The sequence below is a fragment of the Drosophila sechellia genome, chromosome 3L (genome assembly GCF_004382195.2).
Source record: "Drosophila sechellia strain sech25 chromosome 3L, ASM438219v1, whole genome shotgun sequence".
NCBI classification, from domain to species: domain Eukaryota; kingdom Metazoa; phylum Arthropoda; class Insecta; order Diptera; family Drosophilidae; genus Drosophila; species Drosophila sechellia.
This window is the reverse complement of record NC_045951.1, coordinates 10,000,001-10,014,911: the sequence shown is the minus strand read 5'-3', so window position 1 is coordinate 10,014,911 and position 14,911 is coordinate 10,000,001. Positions and strand designations below refer to the sequence as shown.

Sequence of the window (14,911 nt, the reverse complement as noted above, 5' to 3'; positions counted from 1 at the left end):
AGCGATGCTTTTTCATACTTTTCCCTCATTTGGATCGCCTCGGTTTTTTCCTTTCCTTTCGACGCTTGGCCTTTTTTTATTTTTGCTGCTTTTACTATTTTTCATGGTCTGTGGCCTGGCAGACATCATTTTTTGTGGGCCCATAAAGTGCGGGTCTGTTTATTAAATTCCGTTGCGGCAAGTTCATTAGACAAAGAGCAAAAATTAATCAGCGCTTTCCCCAACCAAATTCACTTCTCTCATTTGCTCAGCAGCAGTTTCAGCGGATTACTTGTTTAGTACATATTTCCATGGCTAAAGATGGGAACCAAATTGTATAGCGATTTACGAGATTTGTTTAAAGATCGCTCATTTGTACATACTGGTTAGCCACTTCTCCAAATAGGTAATAGTTCTGAAAAATGCACAACCTATAAAAGAACTATTTGATGTTATCCATAAATTTTACTTTTACAAAGTAAAAGTGTGCATTGTTAAAATAACCTTTATTTAGAGTAAAGTATATGAAAATAGGTGAGATTTTTAATTAAATGTTTGGTTTTCTTATCCCAAATAGTTCATCAGCATCATGCTAAAACTATAAATGCCTTTTGTCAATTGCAAAGCTGTGTTCATTGACAAAGGCGCCATATCGGCTGCAGTAAGGACAACTTCATTTTGAGCCTTGGCCAGCATCAGGATAATAAGTTTCTCCTCCTTAACGGGTAGCTCATACCACAAACAATTCGTGTAGATCACACTTAGGAAATCCTCATTCTGAAATGCATAAAATGATTACAGTTTCTTAAACAACAACTAAATTACCTACTGAATTTTCCACTAAAGTTCCCAGGCCGCAAAAGGTGTAGAGAGTTATGGCGGCATATAAAAGGTAAAGAGGAGCTGCGGGCCAGGCCTTCATAAAGATGCAAGATATGGTGCACAAAAGACCTACGCAAGTTGTGGAAAGTTGAACGAACAAGACTATGGAATAGATCTTCTTGGTGGTTTGAAGCATTCTGCATAAATACAAATATATATACAAAATACTTTAATACTTATTTCGTTACGCTAATTACCTTGTATACAGCTGATGCCAGGCCAACAGGTCGCAAAGTATGGCTCTCACTTTCGGAAAATCATTCCTTTTCATAACCAACTCGTTAAATTCCGTCAGCTTCACAAAGAATATGTCCTTGATCAACGGCACATGGGTAACGAAAAGAAATAAGTACATATCCCCACCGTAGTTACCAAATCCACCGAATGTAATTAAAATCACATGGGCAGCCGTGAGGATTAGGTGACCCCCATCGGTGGTGTGATCGAGGAATGGTATTAGAAATTGCATGACCAACACCTTCTGGTGCAGAATCAGCAAATAGAATATGGGAAAGGTGATTACAAGGCCCAAAAGGATAATGTAGACGAGCATGAAGCCGATTAACAGAGTCCATGTAATACGGATTCGTTTCTCCAAGCATTTAGCATATTCATCTCCCTTAGAGCCGTATTCTCTGCGGAAATATTAAATATGAAAATGTTGTATATAAATATTTATATTGATGAATATGCCTATAAAAGTTTGATTTATTAGAATTGAACTATTGGTTGTGGTTGCTAAAACCGAACTCTGACCTATAGATCTCCTCGTAGGTATTCTGAACTTCTCGCATGTGGCAAGCATTATTGGCGGTTACCAAAAGCTTAGTAAGTCCTTGAACAGCCGAGCCGACCATGGCCAATGCCTGTAGGATTATGGTGAGGTCTCCGTTGATGACCACTCCCACATAAATAGTATATCCTGTACAGGCAAAGAAGAAGGCAATGGCTGCCATCACAGCGTAGGTGAGCCACCACATCCGAAAATTGGGTTCAGCCACATCGTTTCCGCAAAATCCCACGCAGAAGCGGATCATTCGAATGACTTTACAATAGCGCTCTACAGGCTCAACTTTTGCCATTTTCAGCATTGTTTGTTAACTATGTAACTTAAAGGAGAACTGTTTTTCATTTGTGGAAATAATCCTGCTTTTATAGTTACCAAGCTGGCGTTTAATGTCAAAATATTGACGATATAATTGCGCCATTTAGCTAAACAATCTATTATAAATAAATAATATTCAAGGGCGGTCGATATCTGAAAAAAATTTACTTACACTCTGCACAAAATATGTTTGTTCTCAATGGTACATTTCTTTTACGAAAATATAAGGTATACGTCTAGCAACTGTATGCTCTTTATTGATTTAATAAGAGATGAATCGCATTTTGTTTTTCCCATCGTAAATCTTCCATTACCTCCCAGCCAAACAACTTTTTGCATGAGCACATCTGACACCCCGACCAGAAAACACAATATAAGGAGAAAATCTCCACGCAATTGATTTAATATAAAATTGTTTAATAAAATTTGCTGCCCGGAAAAAAAGTGGACTGCGAATGGAAAAAAAAGGAGGCAAACGTGAGCTGTTAGGGCAGCTTAAAATTATATCTATTTGCGAAGCGCACAAGTCCTGACGTGAAAATTTCGGGACAGGAAGCAGAATGTGGGGGGAAATGCGTAAGCGCCTAAGCTTTGGGCCAACAACTAATAAAGGCTATCAACAACAGTTCAAACAGCACCAGCATCGCAAACAACAACAGGCCGAGCAACAGCAACAAGGACGACAGGACAATGGGCACGAAATCAGGAAAACAGGATGAGAATGCCAGTGTCGACAGCGCATACGCACTCAAGTGAATATTTTCTCATTTTCTTGCATTTAAGTTGGGTTCGCTTTGAAGTTTTGACATTTCATAAAGCGGCAGCGAAACAAATTTCGTTCTTCCTCATTTCGCTTTTATTTCATTTTATTTTTTCGTTTATTCTATATATTTTTTTTCGATCGAAAATCCGAGCAAACAAAAGTAAAAGCGAACGCTCGGCGCACGCGGAAAAAAAATATACATATTCCCTGCTTAGTCACCCCTGTGAGGATGGAAGGTGTGGCCAAAAAAAACGACCCTCACAGGCCTACCCCCTGGAAAAATAATCGAAAGCACCACCCCCACTTACTACCTCGCCATCGTGGCGTATACTTTATATGGGCAAAAGGCCAAGACAACAGGAGCTTAAAGTAGCCAAGGAAACATTAAAGACGCTGCCAGGCATCTCAGTTGGCCCACAAAATTACTTGCTCGTTAGTTAGGGAATACCAGGTATTCGTACTCCCCTCCTCTATAATCAATATATCTCTCTCTTTCTCACTCTGTCCCTGTTACTCACTCTATCAACCCTCAATGGAAATAAAATAAAAGGTGGGCTGTCTCACGCTCGCTTATTTTCCAGCCGAACAAAAAACTTATTCCAGTGGAAAGTGCGTGGCATTTCGAGGCCACCGCTCGCCAGTGGGCGCCACTGTATACACTGCAATTTCTAGGAGATTTGTGATCTCTTTGTTGTATATTGCTTAAAAAAATTTAAAAAAAATTAAATGTTAGCTATTAAAAAATAACATTTCTTAGTTAATTACACACTGTGTAGGTAAAAATGATCGCAAGGCCATAGTTTATTTATAAGTAATCTCTTCATATGAATTTAATAATAGGTTCTTAACAGAAAATAACTCATGCCTTCTTATTATAAATAATGTCAGTTATTGACCATATTCATAAGTTTTTTTCATAAATTATAGACCAAGTTGCGCTAATCATTTTTAAAGCACTTCCCCGCCTATACAAGCGTCTTGTTTGTCTCTAATTATATTTTAATTTGCGCAATCTGCCTGTTATTATTTCTGTGCACGGCAATTGCCTCCAAGTGTTTGCACTTCCCGGCGAACATTTTAATTGCAATTATGCCAGGACGACGAAGGCGAGGTCGACAGTCCTCCAAGGAACCATCGTCCTTGCCGCAGGGCGTTCTGTTTGGCACGTAACGCCCGTAGCGCCCCTTCAATGGACACTAATTATTCCGGCCGGAGTCGGGCCGAGAAATTCGTGTCAAATCAGAAAGATTTCGTAGCCGCCCTTTTGGGGTAATTACATTTGGGGAATGGAAGGAAATTGAGCGAGTGCACAAATTCGGAATGTTAAACAGCCATCCGACTTGGGGTCAGCTTAAAGAGTGTCCCCAGGAACTACCAGGACCGCCATGTGACCCTTTCGAGCAGCCAAACAATCGAGCTTGAGCAGCCGAATATTTTACATTTCCAATTTACTGGCAACAACGAAAACAAGTCACGTACGGCCCAGCTCATTTCCTGTGCCATTTTCGCCCCGACAAAAGGTGTCAAACGGATGCAGACAACGTGCCGCGTATGTCGAATGTCCTGCAAAGGACTTGCCGAGAACTCACCTTTCAAGATGTGGCTCCTGTCCTGTAATCAAAGGAAAGCCGCGCCCCAAATTCACCGAACTTTAAACGTTTCTTAATTGTTAAACTGCCGCTGGGCAGCTCCCCAATCGCAATATTAACTGGGGGTACAGGACACCCCGAAGGACTGAAGACGATGGCTCACAATTAAGCTGAAGAAAAAACCGCCAAAAGACAAAAACAGTAGAAGTAAGGAAAAACAGCAGAAAGCTGCACTTGGAGAAATTCTGGTTCATACTAACACTTATTTTCTCTAAAAAATCTTTAATTACTGCTTTAAATGTTTGCATTGCTTTTGTAAATCTCTTTATAAAAACACATTGTTTAAGAATATATATTCGATTTTTTGGTGTGAACTGTTATGAAAAAAAAACATCAAACTAGACTGTTATTTTCCAAAAAAATAAGATTTATTTTGAGTGTGAAATGTGCTGCCAGCGACTGGCCGCCATGTTAATTAATTTGCCAGGACATCCGCAGTTGGCCGGTGGGCGGCTTTGAGAGGGGCGTGGCCATGGAAGAGGGCGGTAGAGCAGACCGCGTGTTTATTTTATGCCGTCGCGCTTAAGTGGTAAGCCCCATTAACAACTGCCTGTCGTTTGGCGGGGAAATAATGGCGTTAGATCATCATCGTCGCCTTGGCCAGGAACACACAAAATATAAAAAAGAACAGGACACTGGAGTCCTGCTGCCGTCTGTGTGTCATTTGAACGCTGAAAGCTTTCAGCGTAAATTGTTAGAAATTAAGAAATGCTCGCCCCAGCCACCCCACAATTGTGTTTTTCCTTCAGCTTCCTGCTCATATTTCATGGGTTCTGTTCTCTGTTGTTTTATAGCCGCCATTTGCTGCTTCTGGTCTTTTTGCTTCGTGTTTTTCCTTTTGCCGAACTGGAGTTTCCATTGTTAATGTCCTAACAACCGCAAAAGACGCCACCCATGTCCTGGCAGCGGTGTTTTTCTTTAATTTAGTCCGCAGGACGACTAGCCAGTGGCTTCCTTGTGGGCCTCTTACAATAATTAGATGTAACGGATATTGTAATTGGTGTTAAATTGCGTCAGAGTCCGTGTTAATTTTTGTCATGCCTGTGGTTTCTCAGCAGTTGGGGATATTTTCCGCATTTCCCTCTCGATTTTTTTCCCCAGCCATAAGCTTATATTTTGTGGGTGGGCTTTATTTGTTTTCCATGGCTGACTGCTTGTTTTATGGTTTATTTAACGACTGCCTTCCTTGGAGCACTTTACGCGGCCATGTCTGCGATGGTACTAAGTTTCTCGGCAGCTTCTACCTGGTGCGTCCTGCGTCCTGGGAATCCTTTTTGCCTCAATTAGCATGACAATCGACACGGACAAGTTCGCAGAACAATACTGCAGACGGAAAGGCAAGAAGGGCTTTACTCAATGGCACAAGAGCCAGTTTCCTGGTGGCAACATGACAGGATATGATTGAATTGAATATATATGAGGATATGTTGAAGATTTGAATATGTACGGTACCTGAAAAGAGCAATCACAATATCCTTGAATGGCGTGTGAAAGTATCTTTAAACCCCTGTTAGCTGTAGAGAAATATTGAGTCGATTTAAAACAAGACTGAAAACAAATGAACTGAATTGGAAAAATACTTTTTAAATTTTTATACATTTTTTGTTTCAAGTTTTCAACCAATTTAATTAACTTGTTGTATTTTTGCAAACCTCTTAAGCTATTGCACTTACAGGTTTAAAGCGTGAAAGCCCACTTTTATAGTGAAAAATGTACCTCCACGAGCGACGTCTACGGTATTTTATAAAATTCAATTTTCACCCAGCAACCCAAGAAGCAAAGTTACAGCTCCGATGGAAGGCGAGAAAATTCCGGGCATAAATCACACAAGATAATTTGCATAAGTTGGCAGGCCAGAGCGAAATCAGCAGCAGCTAAAAATGTTTATGGCCTTTTCGCTTGCCACGCCCCCTTTTCGGCTTTTGCACCCCGCCCCTGTGGAAAATTCCCTAATCAAATTAGCAACATTTAACCGGAAGTGCGAAAATCCGCAAGCTGCATTGTTTGTTGTATGTTTACTTTTGGCTTTGTTGCAGTTTGGGATTTCGGTGTGTGTGCGGTGCATTTATTTTGATTTGATTGTTGGCCTCACTCAGCGGGGTTTTCGCACTCGCAAATTTGCATTTTTGGATAATTTTTGCATTTCGGATTTTGCATTCTGGCATTCGAGTATTTGCATTTGAATGTTCGCGTGCGTTGCATGAATCATTCATGTTCGAGTTTCTGATTCTGATTCAGATTCTGGTGCTGCTTCTGCGGCTGGTGATGATTCAAGTATCGATTTGCATTGATTTGCATTTCAATTGCAGCTTTTCGACACTTTACAATGGATTATGCTGCAGTGTGATTTATCTATGGACAGCATTACATATCAAGTGATTTGGCAATTGTTGCTGTCCATAATGAGGCTTTGTTTGCCATTGTGTTCGCCTCTAACTGTTGGCCCTTGACTATTGACACACATACCCATCCATGAATACCAATTGCCAATATTCCTAGTTTTTAATGCAGTTTTTTTTAAAGCACTTAAAGTGTGCATCCCAGCGCGCCATAAATCATTTTGAAAATTACAAAACAATATGCAGCTACATTTTCTGCTTCTGCTGCGGGTTGTCCTGTCGCCGGCTTTTTGTATATCGATTTTTTACGCTCGTCTTTTTTATTTTATGTGCCCTGCAAAATGAGTTGCCAGCGCCGACATATTGCCCGAACTACAGAAAAATTCCAAACGCATCCGCGGGTTTTGGTCCGCCAGCATACTCACACAATTCCACTAACAAGTGAGTGGTGTAAAAAAGGGCCGAATGAGCAATACTCTGTTAAATAATATTCAAATTATTCAGATAGTTGTGTATCCCTGTTGATCATGAAGAATATACCATATACTGACAAACTTTCACCTCCGAAGTAAAACGATTTTACCTTTGTGAGCAGATCTATAGTGTATAACGAAAAATTAAAAGAGGTCCCTGAAATGGACAGTGGCATGGGAAACCTCTGCGTAGCAGCAAATCCGTCGAGTATTGGGTATGCAAATTAATTTTTTTTTACCTATGGACCAGTCCTTCGGCCCCTCCACCACCCCTCGCTTTTTAAGGACACCCTGGATTCCAGCGCCCTCATGTGATGTGCTGCTGAGCCAGCATTTTGTTTCAGATCGGCGGTCGTCGCCGCGTCATGTTGCGTAAAAGTTGTAGAAAAAATGGATACATCGATAAGAGAATATATTTGAAAAGATAATATCAACCACAAAAGTTGAGCTGGGGCCATGCCATAAAGACAAAAGACAAAAATTTGAAAAGTTGTAAGGTGTTGTAATATAAATAAACAAATAAGAAATAAATATATATATATTGGGAAATAATTTTCTTTTGTTAAAAACAAAAAAGTTTTAATGTCTTTAATAAAATGAGATTTTGGCTTTTCGGCGAAATGGGCTTCAGAAATACGGCCACACAATGCTCAGCTGTCAAATCGAGAACTTGTCAAGGCAAGGAAAATATTCACTAATTGCAATAAGGCTGATTTGGATTGTTCAAATATTTAAGTGCAATAAAGATGGATTCACCCTTACCTATACCAATACTAACTAGTGATGTGAGTACGAATATGTATGCGCTTTCTAACAACTGGTTAAAATAAGGATCCAAACTCTCCATGCGCTCAATCAGGAAGTGTACGTCATTTCTGATTCCGATGATTCAAGAGATGATGAGCTTACACAACTGGAGGATGACAAGGATAAAACAAAAAGCAAGGAACGGCAAAAGACTGAGAATGAATCTAGCCAGATAAAAATGAACAAATGGTATTTGAAAGAATTTGAAGACGAAATGGGAATCGAAATTGCAAGCTCCGATTATGAACACGAAATTGATGATCATAATAACTTTAAATGGAGCAGCTCAGAATCCAACAAAGTTAGTGATTCGGATGATTACTACTCAGATGGTAAGTTTCCAAAAAGAAATGCATTAACAAAGTAAAGACCGTTATCTCCAGACTCGCCCACCGACTGGATTAACAATATAAAGAATGTAAATCTATGTCCATTCAATAAAAGGTTAGCGATATTAACAAGAATTTTTGGACGCACCTTACACTAGAGTTATTAATTCCCTTACTTTAGTGTTGAAGATGACAAACCAATGGCCTGTGAAGAACTCCCCTCAATGCCAGTTTTTACTGGTCCGATGCCATCGATGCCGATTTATGACGAAGAAACCTGTCAATTTCAAATGGTGCCACCCATCATACAACCGGACTTAATTATGAAAGGAACGTAAGTCTTGAGTTATAATTAAGTTACTCCCACACTAATTCCGACACACGAACCGTAGTGATGCAGAAATGCCAAATGAGTTGGATAAATCGGATTCTGAGTTGGAAAAAGCAAAGTTGAACGTCGATGAGGATGAAAACTTTTCGGACAGTAACACCAGTTCCAGTTTTAGTTTGTGCAGTTTATATGATGTTGATTATGGTGAAAGTGATCTTGATGAACTCCATAACGAGAATAAATGTACTTACTGGGAGGATATGTCATTACGTCCCGTTGACAAGGGCGAAGTTCCTCAAGAAGAACTAATGGCTATATTGAAGGAAGGCGAGAGTCTGACAAATTCGATGAATTCCCCAAATCATCAAAGTGATTGTGATATCGACGAAGCCACTAGGACTCGTGATGGCTCTGATTTTTACGAAGATAGTGCTCAGTTTCCGGAAAACATGGAAAATGTTAGCTTGTTTGTTATCAAAGAGGATTCGGTTTTTGCGGATTATGAATTCGTTGTAAAGAAACTTGTTAAGCTGATCCAATCGGCACCAAGTCACCACAAATACGAGATATATATCCTGTTATATCCCTTGTTGGTCCTAACTTATCTCCAAATGATGGTCAGTGATAAGACACAGAGAGCAAGGATGCTTCTGGTTCGCTTTCAAGACCATCTCGATGATTCATATATATCCAGAATTATGAAGCTAAGAGAAATTTCCAAGCCAGCAGAAGTTCCGAATAAAGCACGGAAATTATTGGCTGGCCAAGAAAAGGTAAAGATTGAAATGTCTGAGGGAGCTTTTCGACAGTTACTTCTTTGCACAGAGGAATGGACTAGAGGTCAGCAAGAAAAATTGTTGAGCCATTTTCAAATACAGTCTTATAGTGAAGATGACAAGCCCCAGCAACGATTTGCCATAGGACAGCCTCTTTTGGATCCGATATGTTATGGTGCTCCAGAACCCTTGTATAAAAAAGACTATGCCGCTCGTCCTTTTTTTCAAAAGCGCCGCAAGAAGAGGAGCGAACCACAGTTATTAGATGATCTACATTTGCCACCGGTAAATAGGGTTTATAATCCGAATCCCAACAAAATGGATTTGCTTCACATGAAGAATGATGAACAGTATCGAATGAAACTCGATCGGGACAACCTGCCATCGACTTACTTGTACACAACATCTCCTTCCGATGAGGTCGTTATTTGTGCCACCTTCTCGGAAGGCATTAGCATGTTGGCACTAGGAACTGTATCCTCTAAGGTATATGTTTTCTCTTTGAAACCCTCTAAATTGGTTCAAATGAAAGAAGCACAGTGCCTAAAAGTTCTGGACACCGGAATGGCTGGGGTTGATAAGAGTATGATAGATCCTGATAAGAAGTTCACCAGACGCACTCTTTACGGACATCAAGGACCTGTCTATGGTTGTTCCTTTAATCCAGAGGATCGCTTTCTGATCACATGTTCCGAGGATTTCAGCGTTCGCTTGTGGTGCCTTCTGTCCTGGAGTTGTGTGGTTATTTTTCCCGGCCATTTGGCACCGGTTTGCTTTGTTGTTTTTGCACCAAGGGGGTATTATTTCGCCACCGCATCGGATGATTGTACGGCGAGAGTTTGGATGCAGGATAATAGGAAGCCCGCCCGAATTCTTCAAGGACATCTGGCCGAGCTCGGGGTGTGCCTATTTCATCCAAATCGTCACTATATGGCCACTGGATCTGCTGATTGCACTGTTCGGATCTGGGATATTATCAAGGCTGTCCAAGTGCGCCTTTTTCGTGGTCATAAAGGCAGGATAACCGCCTTGACCTACTCAATTTGCGGTCGTTATTTGGTTTCTGGGGGCGATGACAACCTCATTATGATTTGGGACACAGCCAATGAGATTTTGATGCAGTTCTTTGATCATCATAAGGCCACGATCAACACCATGGAAATCTCTTTGGATAATAACCTATTGGTTGTGGGTGGACAGGATTGCCAGCTGACCTTGTGGGACTTTGAGCAGGTGATTAAGAATTACTTGAACAGGGCCAAGTCAAGAGTGAAAAACCAGGCGGGAACTCAAGAATCAAGTGCCAATCATTTGCTGGTTAGCTCATTTTACACCAAGGGAGCACCATTTTATATGATCCGCTTTACCCGTCGCAATCTCTTACTTGGTTTCTGTGTGACTCCTCGAAAATTTGAAAATGATGACCCTGACGTAAAGCTTAATCAGCACAAGGAGGAGAAGAAAAGGGAACTCGGAGAATGGCTGGATTTTCTAGACACCATCAAATTGAAAGCTTGCTTAGATCTGAAGGACGAAATTAATTTGGATACTTCGCAGGTAGAGGAGGAGAACAAAACTTAATAATTGTAAGTTCTCTCTAAAGTATTTTTGTTTTATAAAAATCTTTAAATAAATGTATTTGAACTATCCGAAGTTCCAAGTAGAACAATTTCGTTCTGTAATTCACAAAAATAAAACTTACCCGCAAAATTCATTTTTAAAGCAGGGTTGCTTCATGTTATTTATGGAATAATATTGGAGATAAACATTTCGTATGACAAATATACAAGATTTTCTGAAGCAGAGACAAACCCCCAGAGCGAAGGAGAATGCTACAGTAATAACAATTTGACAGTTTCGAAAAAAAAACTGGTCAGGCCACGTGTACAGCTGCCCACGACTCATTCCTCCTTGAAAAAATCCACTCCTCCTGCAGGAGATTTCTCCGTGGTCCTCACATTTACAAAAGGCGTGCAAAATTTATAGAGGCACGCATTAAAGAATCCGCTAGGCACGCTCGACTAACTGCGTCCAAACGCCCATGGGGCTGGCAGTTGAGCTTCGAATTGGTCCCGGCCGACCGCAGTCCAATGTCCCACGTCCTGCGTCCTTCGTCCTGCATCCTTCGTCCTGTCCCGGATCCACGGAAAAAAACCCCCCTTAAGAATAAGCGACAGGACAATATATTTACGCAACTTCTTATGCTGCCGCTTCAGCCGGTGGTTGTTGTCCTTCTCTCTCGGCTTCGAAAACAGAACTCAAGTGTTGTCGTTGTCCTTGCTGCTCCTGCCCGCCCCCTTGACGACCAAAATGCCCCAGCCCCACCACCTCTACGACACTGCAGCATCTTGCGTCTCGTTTGTAGCAGTTATCTTGTGGGTCCTGCTGCGCGAAATGAAATTGTTTACTCCACTGTCATATGCACGTGAGCCAAGCGATGTGGCTGGCATATCCTGAAATGCACAGAGAGAAATAGATGAAAAATACTTTATAAAAATATATTACAAAACTTATGTTCTTTGTCATTTTGAAAAAGACTTTTTATAAAATCAATAAAATTTAAAAATAATTTTTAAAAGTCTTACATCATTAACCTTAAATGTATTTAACAGATGTTATTAGTTTCTATTCCGTGATTATTGACTACCTTACGCTCTTGGGAATAGTACTTTTTTTTTGCCGTGTATCCTTGCGGCATCGTTCTGGTGGGCTATCAAAAAATGAGAATTCTTTCGCTTCGTTTTCTTTTCCTTTGCTTTTTTGGGGGAAAATTCAACGTAATAATTCTTTTCCGCTCGGATGGGATTCGGGGCGTGGCGGAGGGCGGCAGAGGTACAGTCCGTTTCAGCCCCGTAATTGTGCGCAATTTCGCCTGGACATGTTTTCTGTTCGCTGCTCCTTCGACTTTCTTTCTTCTGCCATATCTTTGGTTCAGCGCCATTTTCTTTTCTGGGCCCTCCCCTCCACACATGCCAAAAATAAAAACATCCACATTTACACACATGTTTTATGTCCTTTAAGAATCAGACCCACCCAACCGCCTTCTTTTATTTGCACATTTTTCATGGGGCTTATTAAGGGACTATGAAAAAATAAACAGCACAGTCCATTTAACCGATTTGCACGATGGGAAGTGGAGAGAAAATCCCCGGGAGCTGGGCAGAGCAGCGCATAAAATAAATATTTATAATCATAACAATGTCCTGGCTGGTTTCGAACCAATCTCAGCCTGATGATGAGCAAACAAACCCAAAATGTGAAGGACTGTGGGCTGACAAGATCCTCGGAAAGGTAACAAAAATATGAAAATTTAAATTGAGACTGATTATATCAAGAGAAATTTTGCAGTTTTCGTAAAATAGGCAGATTTACACAATCAATTGGCTTGAAATAAACAATGAATGGCAGTCCTCGTAGTGGACACGTTTAACTTAATTTAAAAATTTTTTATTTGATTGCAACATACTTTTACTTGCGATTGCTGCAACCTTTTATGACGCGCCATAAGCGACCCCTTTGCACTCATTAAACTTAAACCGCGTATTAGCAAGCCGTAAATACAGGATGTGTGTGCGTTTGGAGTCGGTAGTTAAATATGATAAATGCGGCGGATTGTATTACAATTGGATTTAGGGCAGCGCCAAAGACAATAAATTAAATGGCGGACACACACCGATAATTTCAAGTGTGTGCCGCCAAAAAGACTGCGATGCAAAAGCCAAGTGCCACAAACCCATAATTACGCAGGTTGGGCAGAGGACCCTCGATGTTAGCCAAATTTATATTTATACAAATTCCAACTCCGGTAGTTCGCTTCGATTGGGGAGTGCTGCCAGTGGAACGTGTTTCCAGAGCAATTACCCCACGAACCGCACTCCGCATTATTATGGCCAACGTGGCCCCGCAATTATGTCGTCCAATTAATATCAACGCAGCGGGAGTTGAGATCCGCGTTCGAATCGAGTGGCCAGGGTGAATGGGAAGGGGCCACCGACTGCATTTTATGCATAAGCTATTTATGAAATTTATTGTCTTAAATGGCCAACGGTAGTCGCCGGTCGAATCTTAATGTCCAGCCACTTGACGGCGGACCACCCGTGGCAGTATGTGCACTCGAATAAAAGAGGATGCGAAAGGCTGCTGCATAAATTATTGGGTAAATCCTTAACAATAACCTTAAATCTTTTTTTAGGAATCAATTATTATATATGTAGTATAAATATCCATGCCCCCGTAAAATTCAAATATTTTACCGATAAACTACGAATATCTTTAGGTCAACGATTTTTCCTTCAGTGCTTTGTTTTCCATACATGCAAAGTCTCCTTTTGCAGAGCGAGCAGCTCAATCGATTTGGTTTCGGCGTAAAACTACTTGGGATCCAAACATCCATCACGCTGTCAATATGGCAATATGCAATTGCAGCTCACTTGGCCAATTTTGACTGGAGATCGAAAGGCTGGCAAGGTGTCTGCATAATTACGGCCAGCAGAAACTGCGGGCCAAATGCGGCTAAATTTATTATAATTTCCACACTTTCGGGCTATGGCCAGATCACGTTTACATTGATAGACGTGGCCCAAAAAGGCAGCTGCGTTGTCAAGAGGCCTCTGGGCCACACGATCTGAACAAGGAAAACAACCAAGACTACGAGCACGACCACGACATGTCCTGGCCATTTAATTAACAATAAAGTTGAAACTTTTATTACGCAAATGCGATGCGGGATTAAAGTTGCTACACCAACTAGTTTTCACCCGAATGGCTCGCAGGCGTCGCAAATGTCCTGAACCTGCTCCTAGTTGCCCTCGTGAGTTTATTAAATTACGCATTCAACTCGTTTCGCACACAATGAATCTGCAGCTGCAACTGCAACTGCGAATTTAACCGCAGATCGGTAAAGGATAAGCTATATACTAGGACATAGGACTCGTCTGGCTTTGCGGCTTTTGTGGCGGCCACTTATCGCACATGAGTGTCTTGGATCGTTCCGCCTAATTGAATTTGCCAGCCCGAAAGTGCATATTCACGTACTTCATTTTATTAACATGTTGCGGCGCACATTGTAATTCATAATTTTTGTATATAAAATATACCAAAAAATTACCTGTCGAGTGAAGGGCCCTCTGGGTGTCAATGGCCGCACGCTGATGGATTACATGAAAATTACACGTCGTCTGCGATACATTTTGATGCACTTTTAATAAATTTAATGACGCCGCGGATAAGCAGGAACGCAGCCCTCAGACAGATCCTTTCCAAAACAGCGTTGAAAGGATCGCAATCGCCTGCTTAGCAAGATCCAAGCTCACAGTTAAGATACAAAAGTATCAAAAGTATCGGTTGGGTTAATTTAATTTGGAGTGCATGTACGCACTTTGAATTTCAATTGCAGTGCATGGTAGGAAAAATATGTATGGAACGGTGAAGGATAATAAAAATTCTGTATTAATTTACTACATAAGCATAAGCAGTCGA

The 14,911-nt window shown here is 40.9% G+C and overlaps 2 protein-coding genes across 2 annotated transcripts; one reads left to right on the top strand and one right to left on the bottom strand.

Annotated features, from left to right (window-relative positions):
- Nucleotides 1-464: 464 nt before the first annotated feature.
- Nucleotides 465-1,991, bottom strand: LOC6605148 (odorant receptor 67d). Its single transcript, XM_002029953.2, has 4 exons — nt 1,618-1,991; nt 1,059-1,496; nt 809-998; nt 465-756 (listed from the first exon to the last, which is right to left on the bottom strand). The coding sequence occupies exons 1-4, from the start codon at nt 1,950-1,952 to the stop codon at nt 544-546; spliced, it is 1,176 nt and encodes a 391-aa protein (XP_002029989.1). The 5' UTR covers nt 1,953-1,991; the 3' UTR covers nt 465-543.
- A 5,876-nt stretch (nt 1,992-7,867) lies between these two features.
- LOC6605147 (transcription initiation factor TFIID subunit 5) lies at nt 7,868-11,014 on the top strand. The gene is made up of 5 exons (XM_002029952.2): nt 7,868-7,975; nt 8,050-8,329; nt 8,381-8,441; nt 8,508-8,660; nt 8,719-11,014. Exons 1-5 carry the CDS (start codon nt 7,937-7,939, stop codon nt 11,012-11,014), a joined length of 2,829 nt encoding a protein of 942 aa, XP_002029988.1. The 5' UTR covers nt 7,868-7,936.
- Nucleotides 11,015-14,911: the final 3,897 nt, after the last annotated feature.

Bases quoted from the DNA above. Each gene is read 5' to 3' on its own strand.
- LOC6605148 (XM_002029953.2), bottom strand. From the start codon at position 1,952: ATGCTGAAAATGGCAAAAGTTGAGCCTGTAGAGCGCTATTGTAAAGTC. The intron at 1,497-1,617 runs GTCAGAGTTCGG...ATATTTCCGCAG, and splicing joins ACCTACGAGGAGATCTATAG to AGAATACGGCTCTAAGGGAG. The intron at 757-808 runs GTAGGTAATTTA...TATGCATTTCAG, and splicing joins GAACTTTAGTGGAAAATTCA to AATGAGGATTTCCTAAGTGT.
- LOC6605147 (XM_002029952.2), top strand. From the start codon at position 7,937: ATGGATTCACCCTTACCTATACCAATACTAACTAGTGAT. The intron at 7,976-8,049 runs GTGAGTACGAAT...GCGCTCAATCAG, and splicing joins TACCAATACTAACTAGTGAT to GAAGTGTACGTCATTTCTGA. The intron at 8,442-8,507 runs GTTAGCGATATT...CCCTTACTTTAG, and splicing joins CTATGTCCATTCAATAAAAG to TGTTGAAGATGACAAACCAA.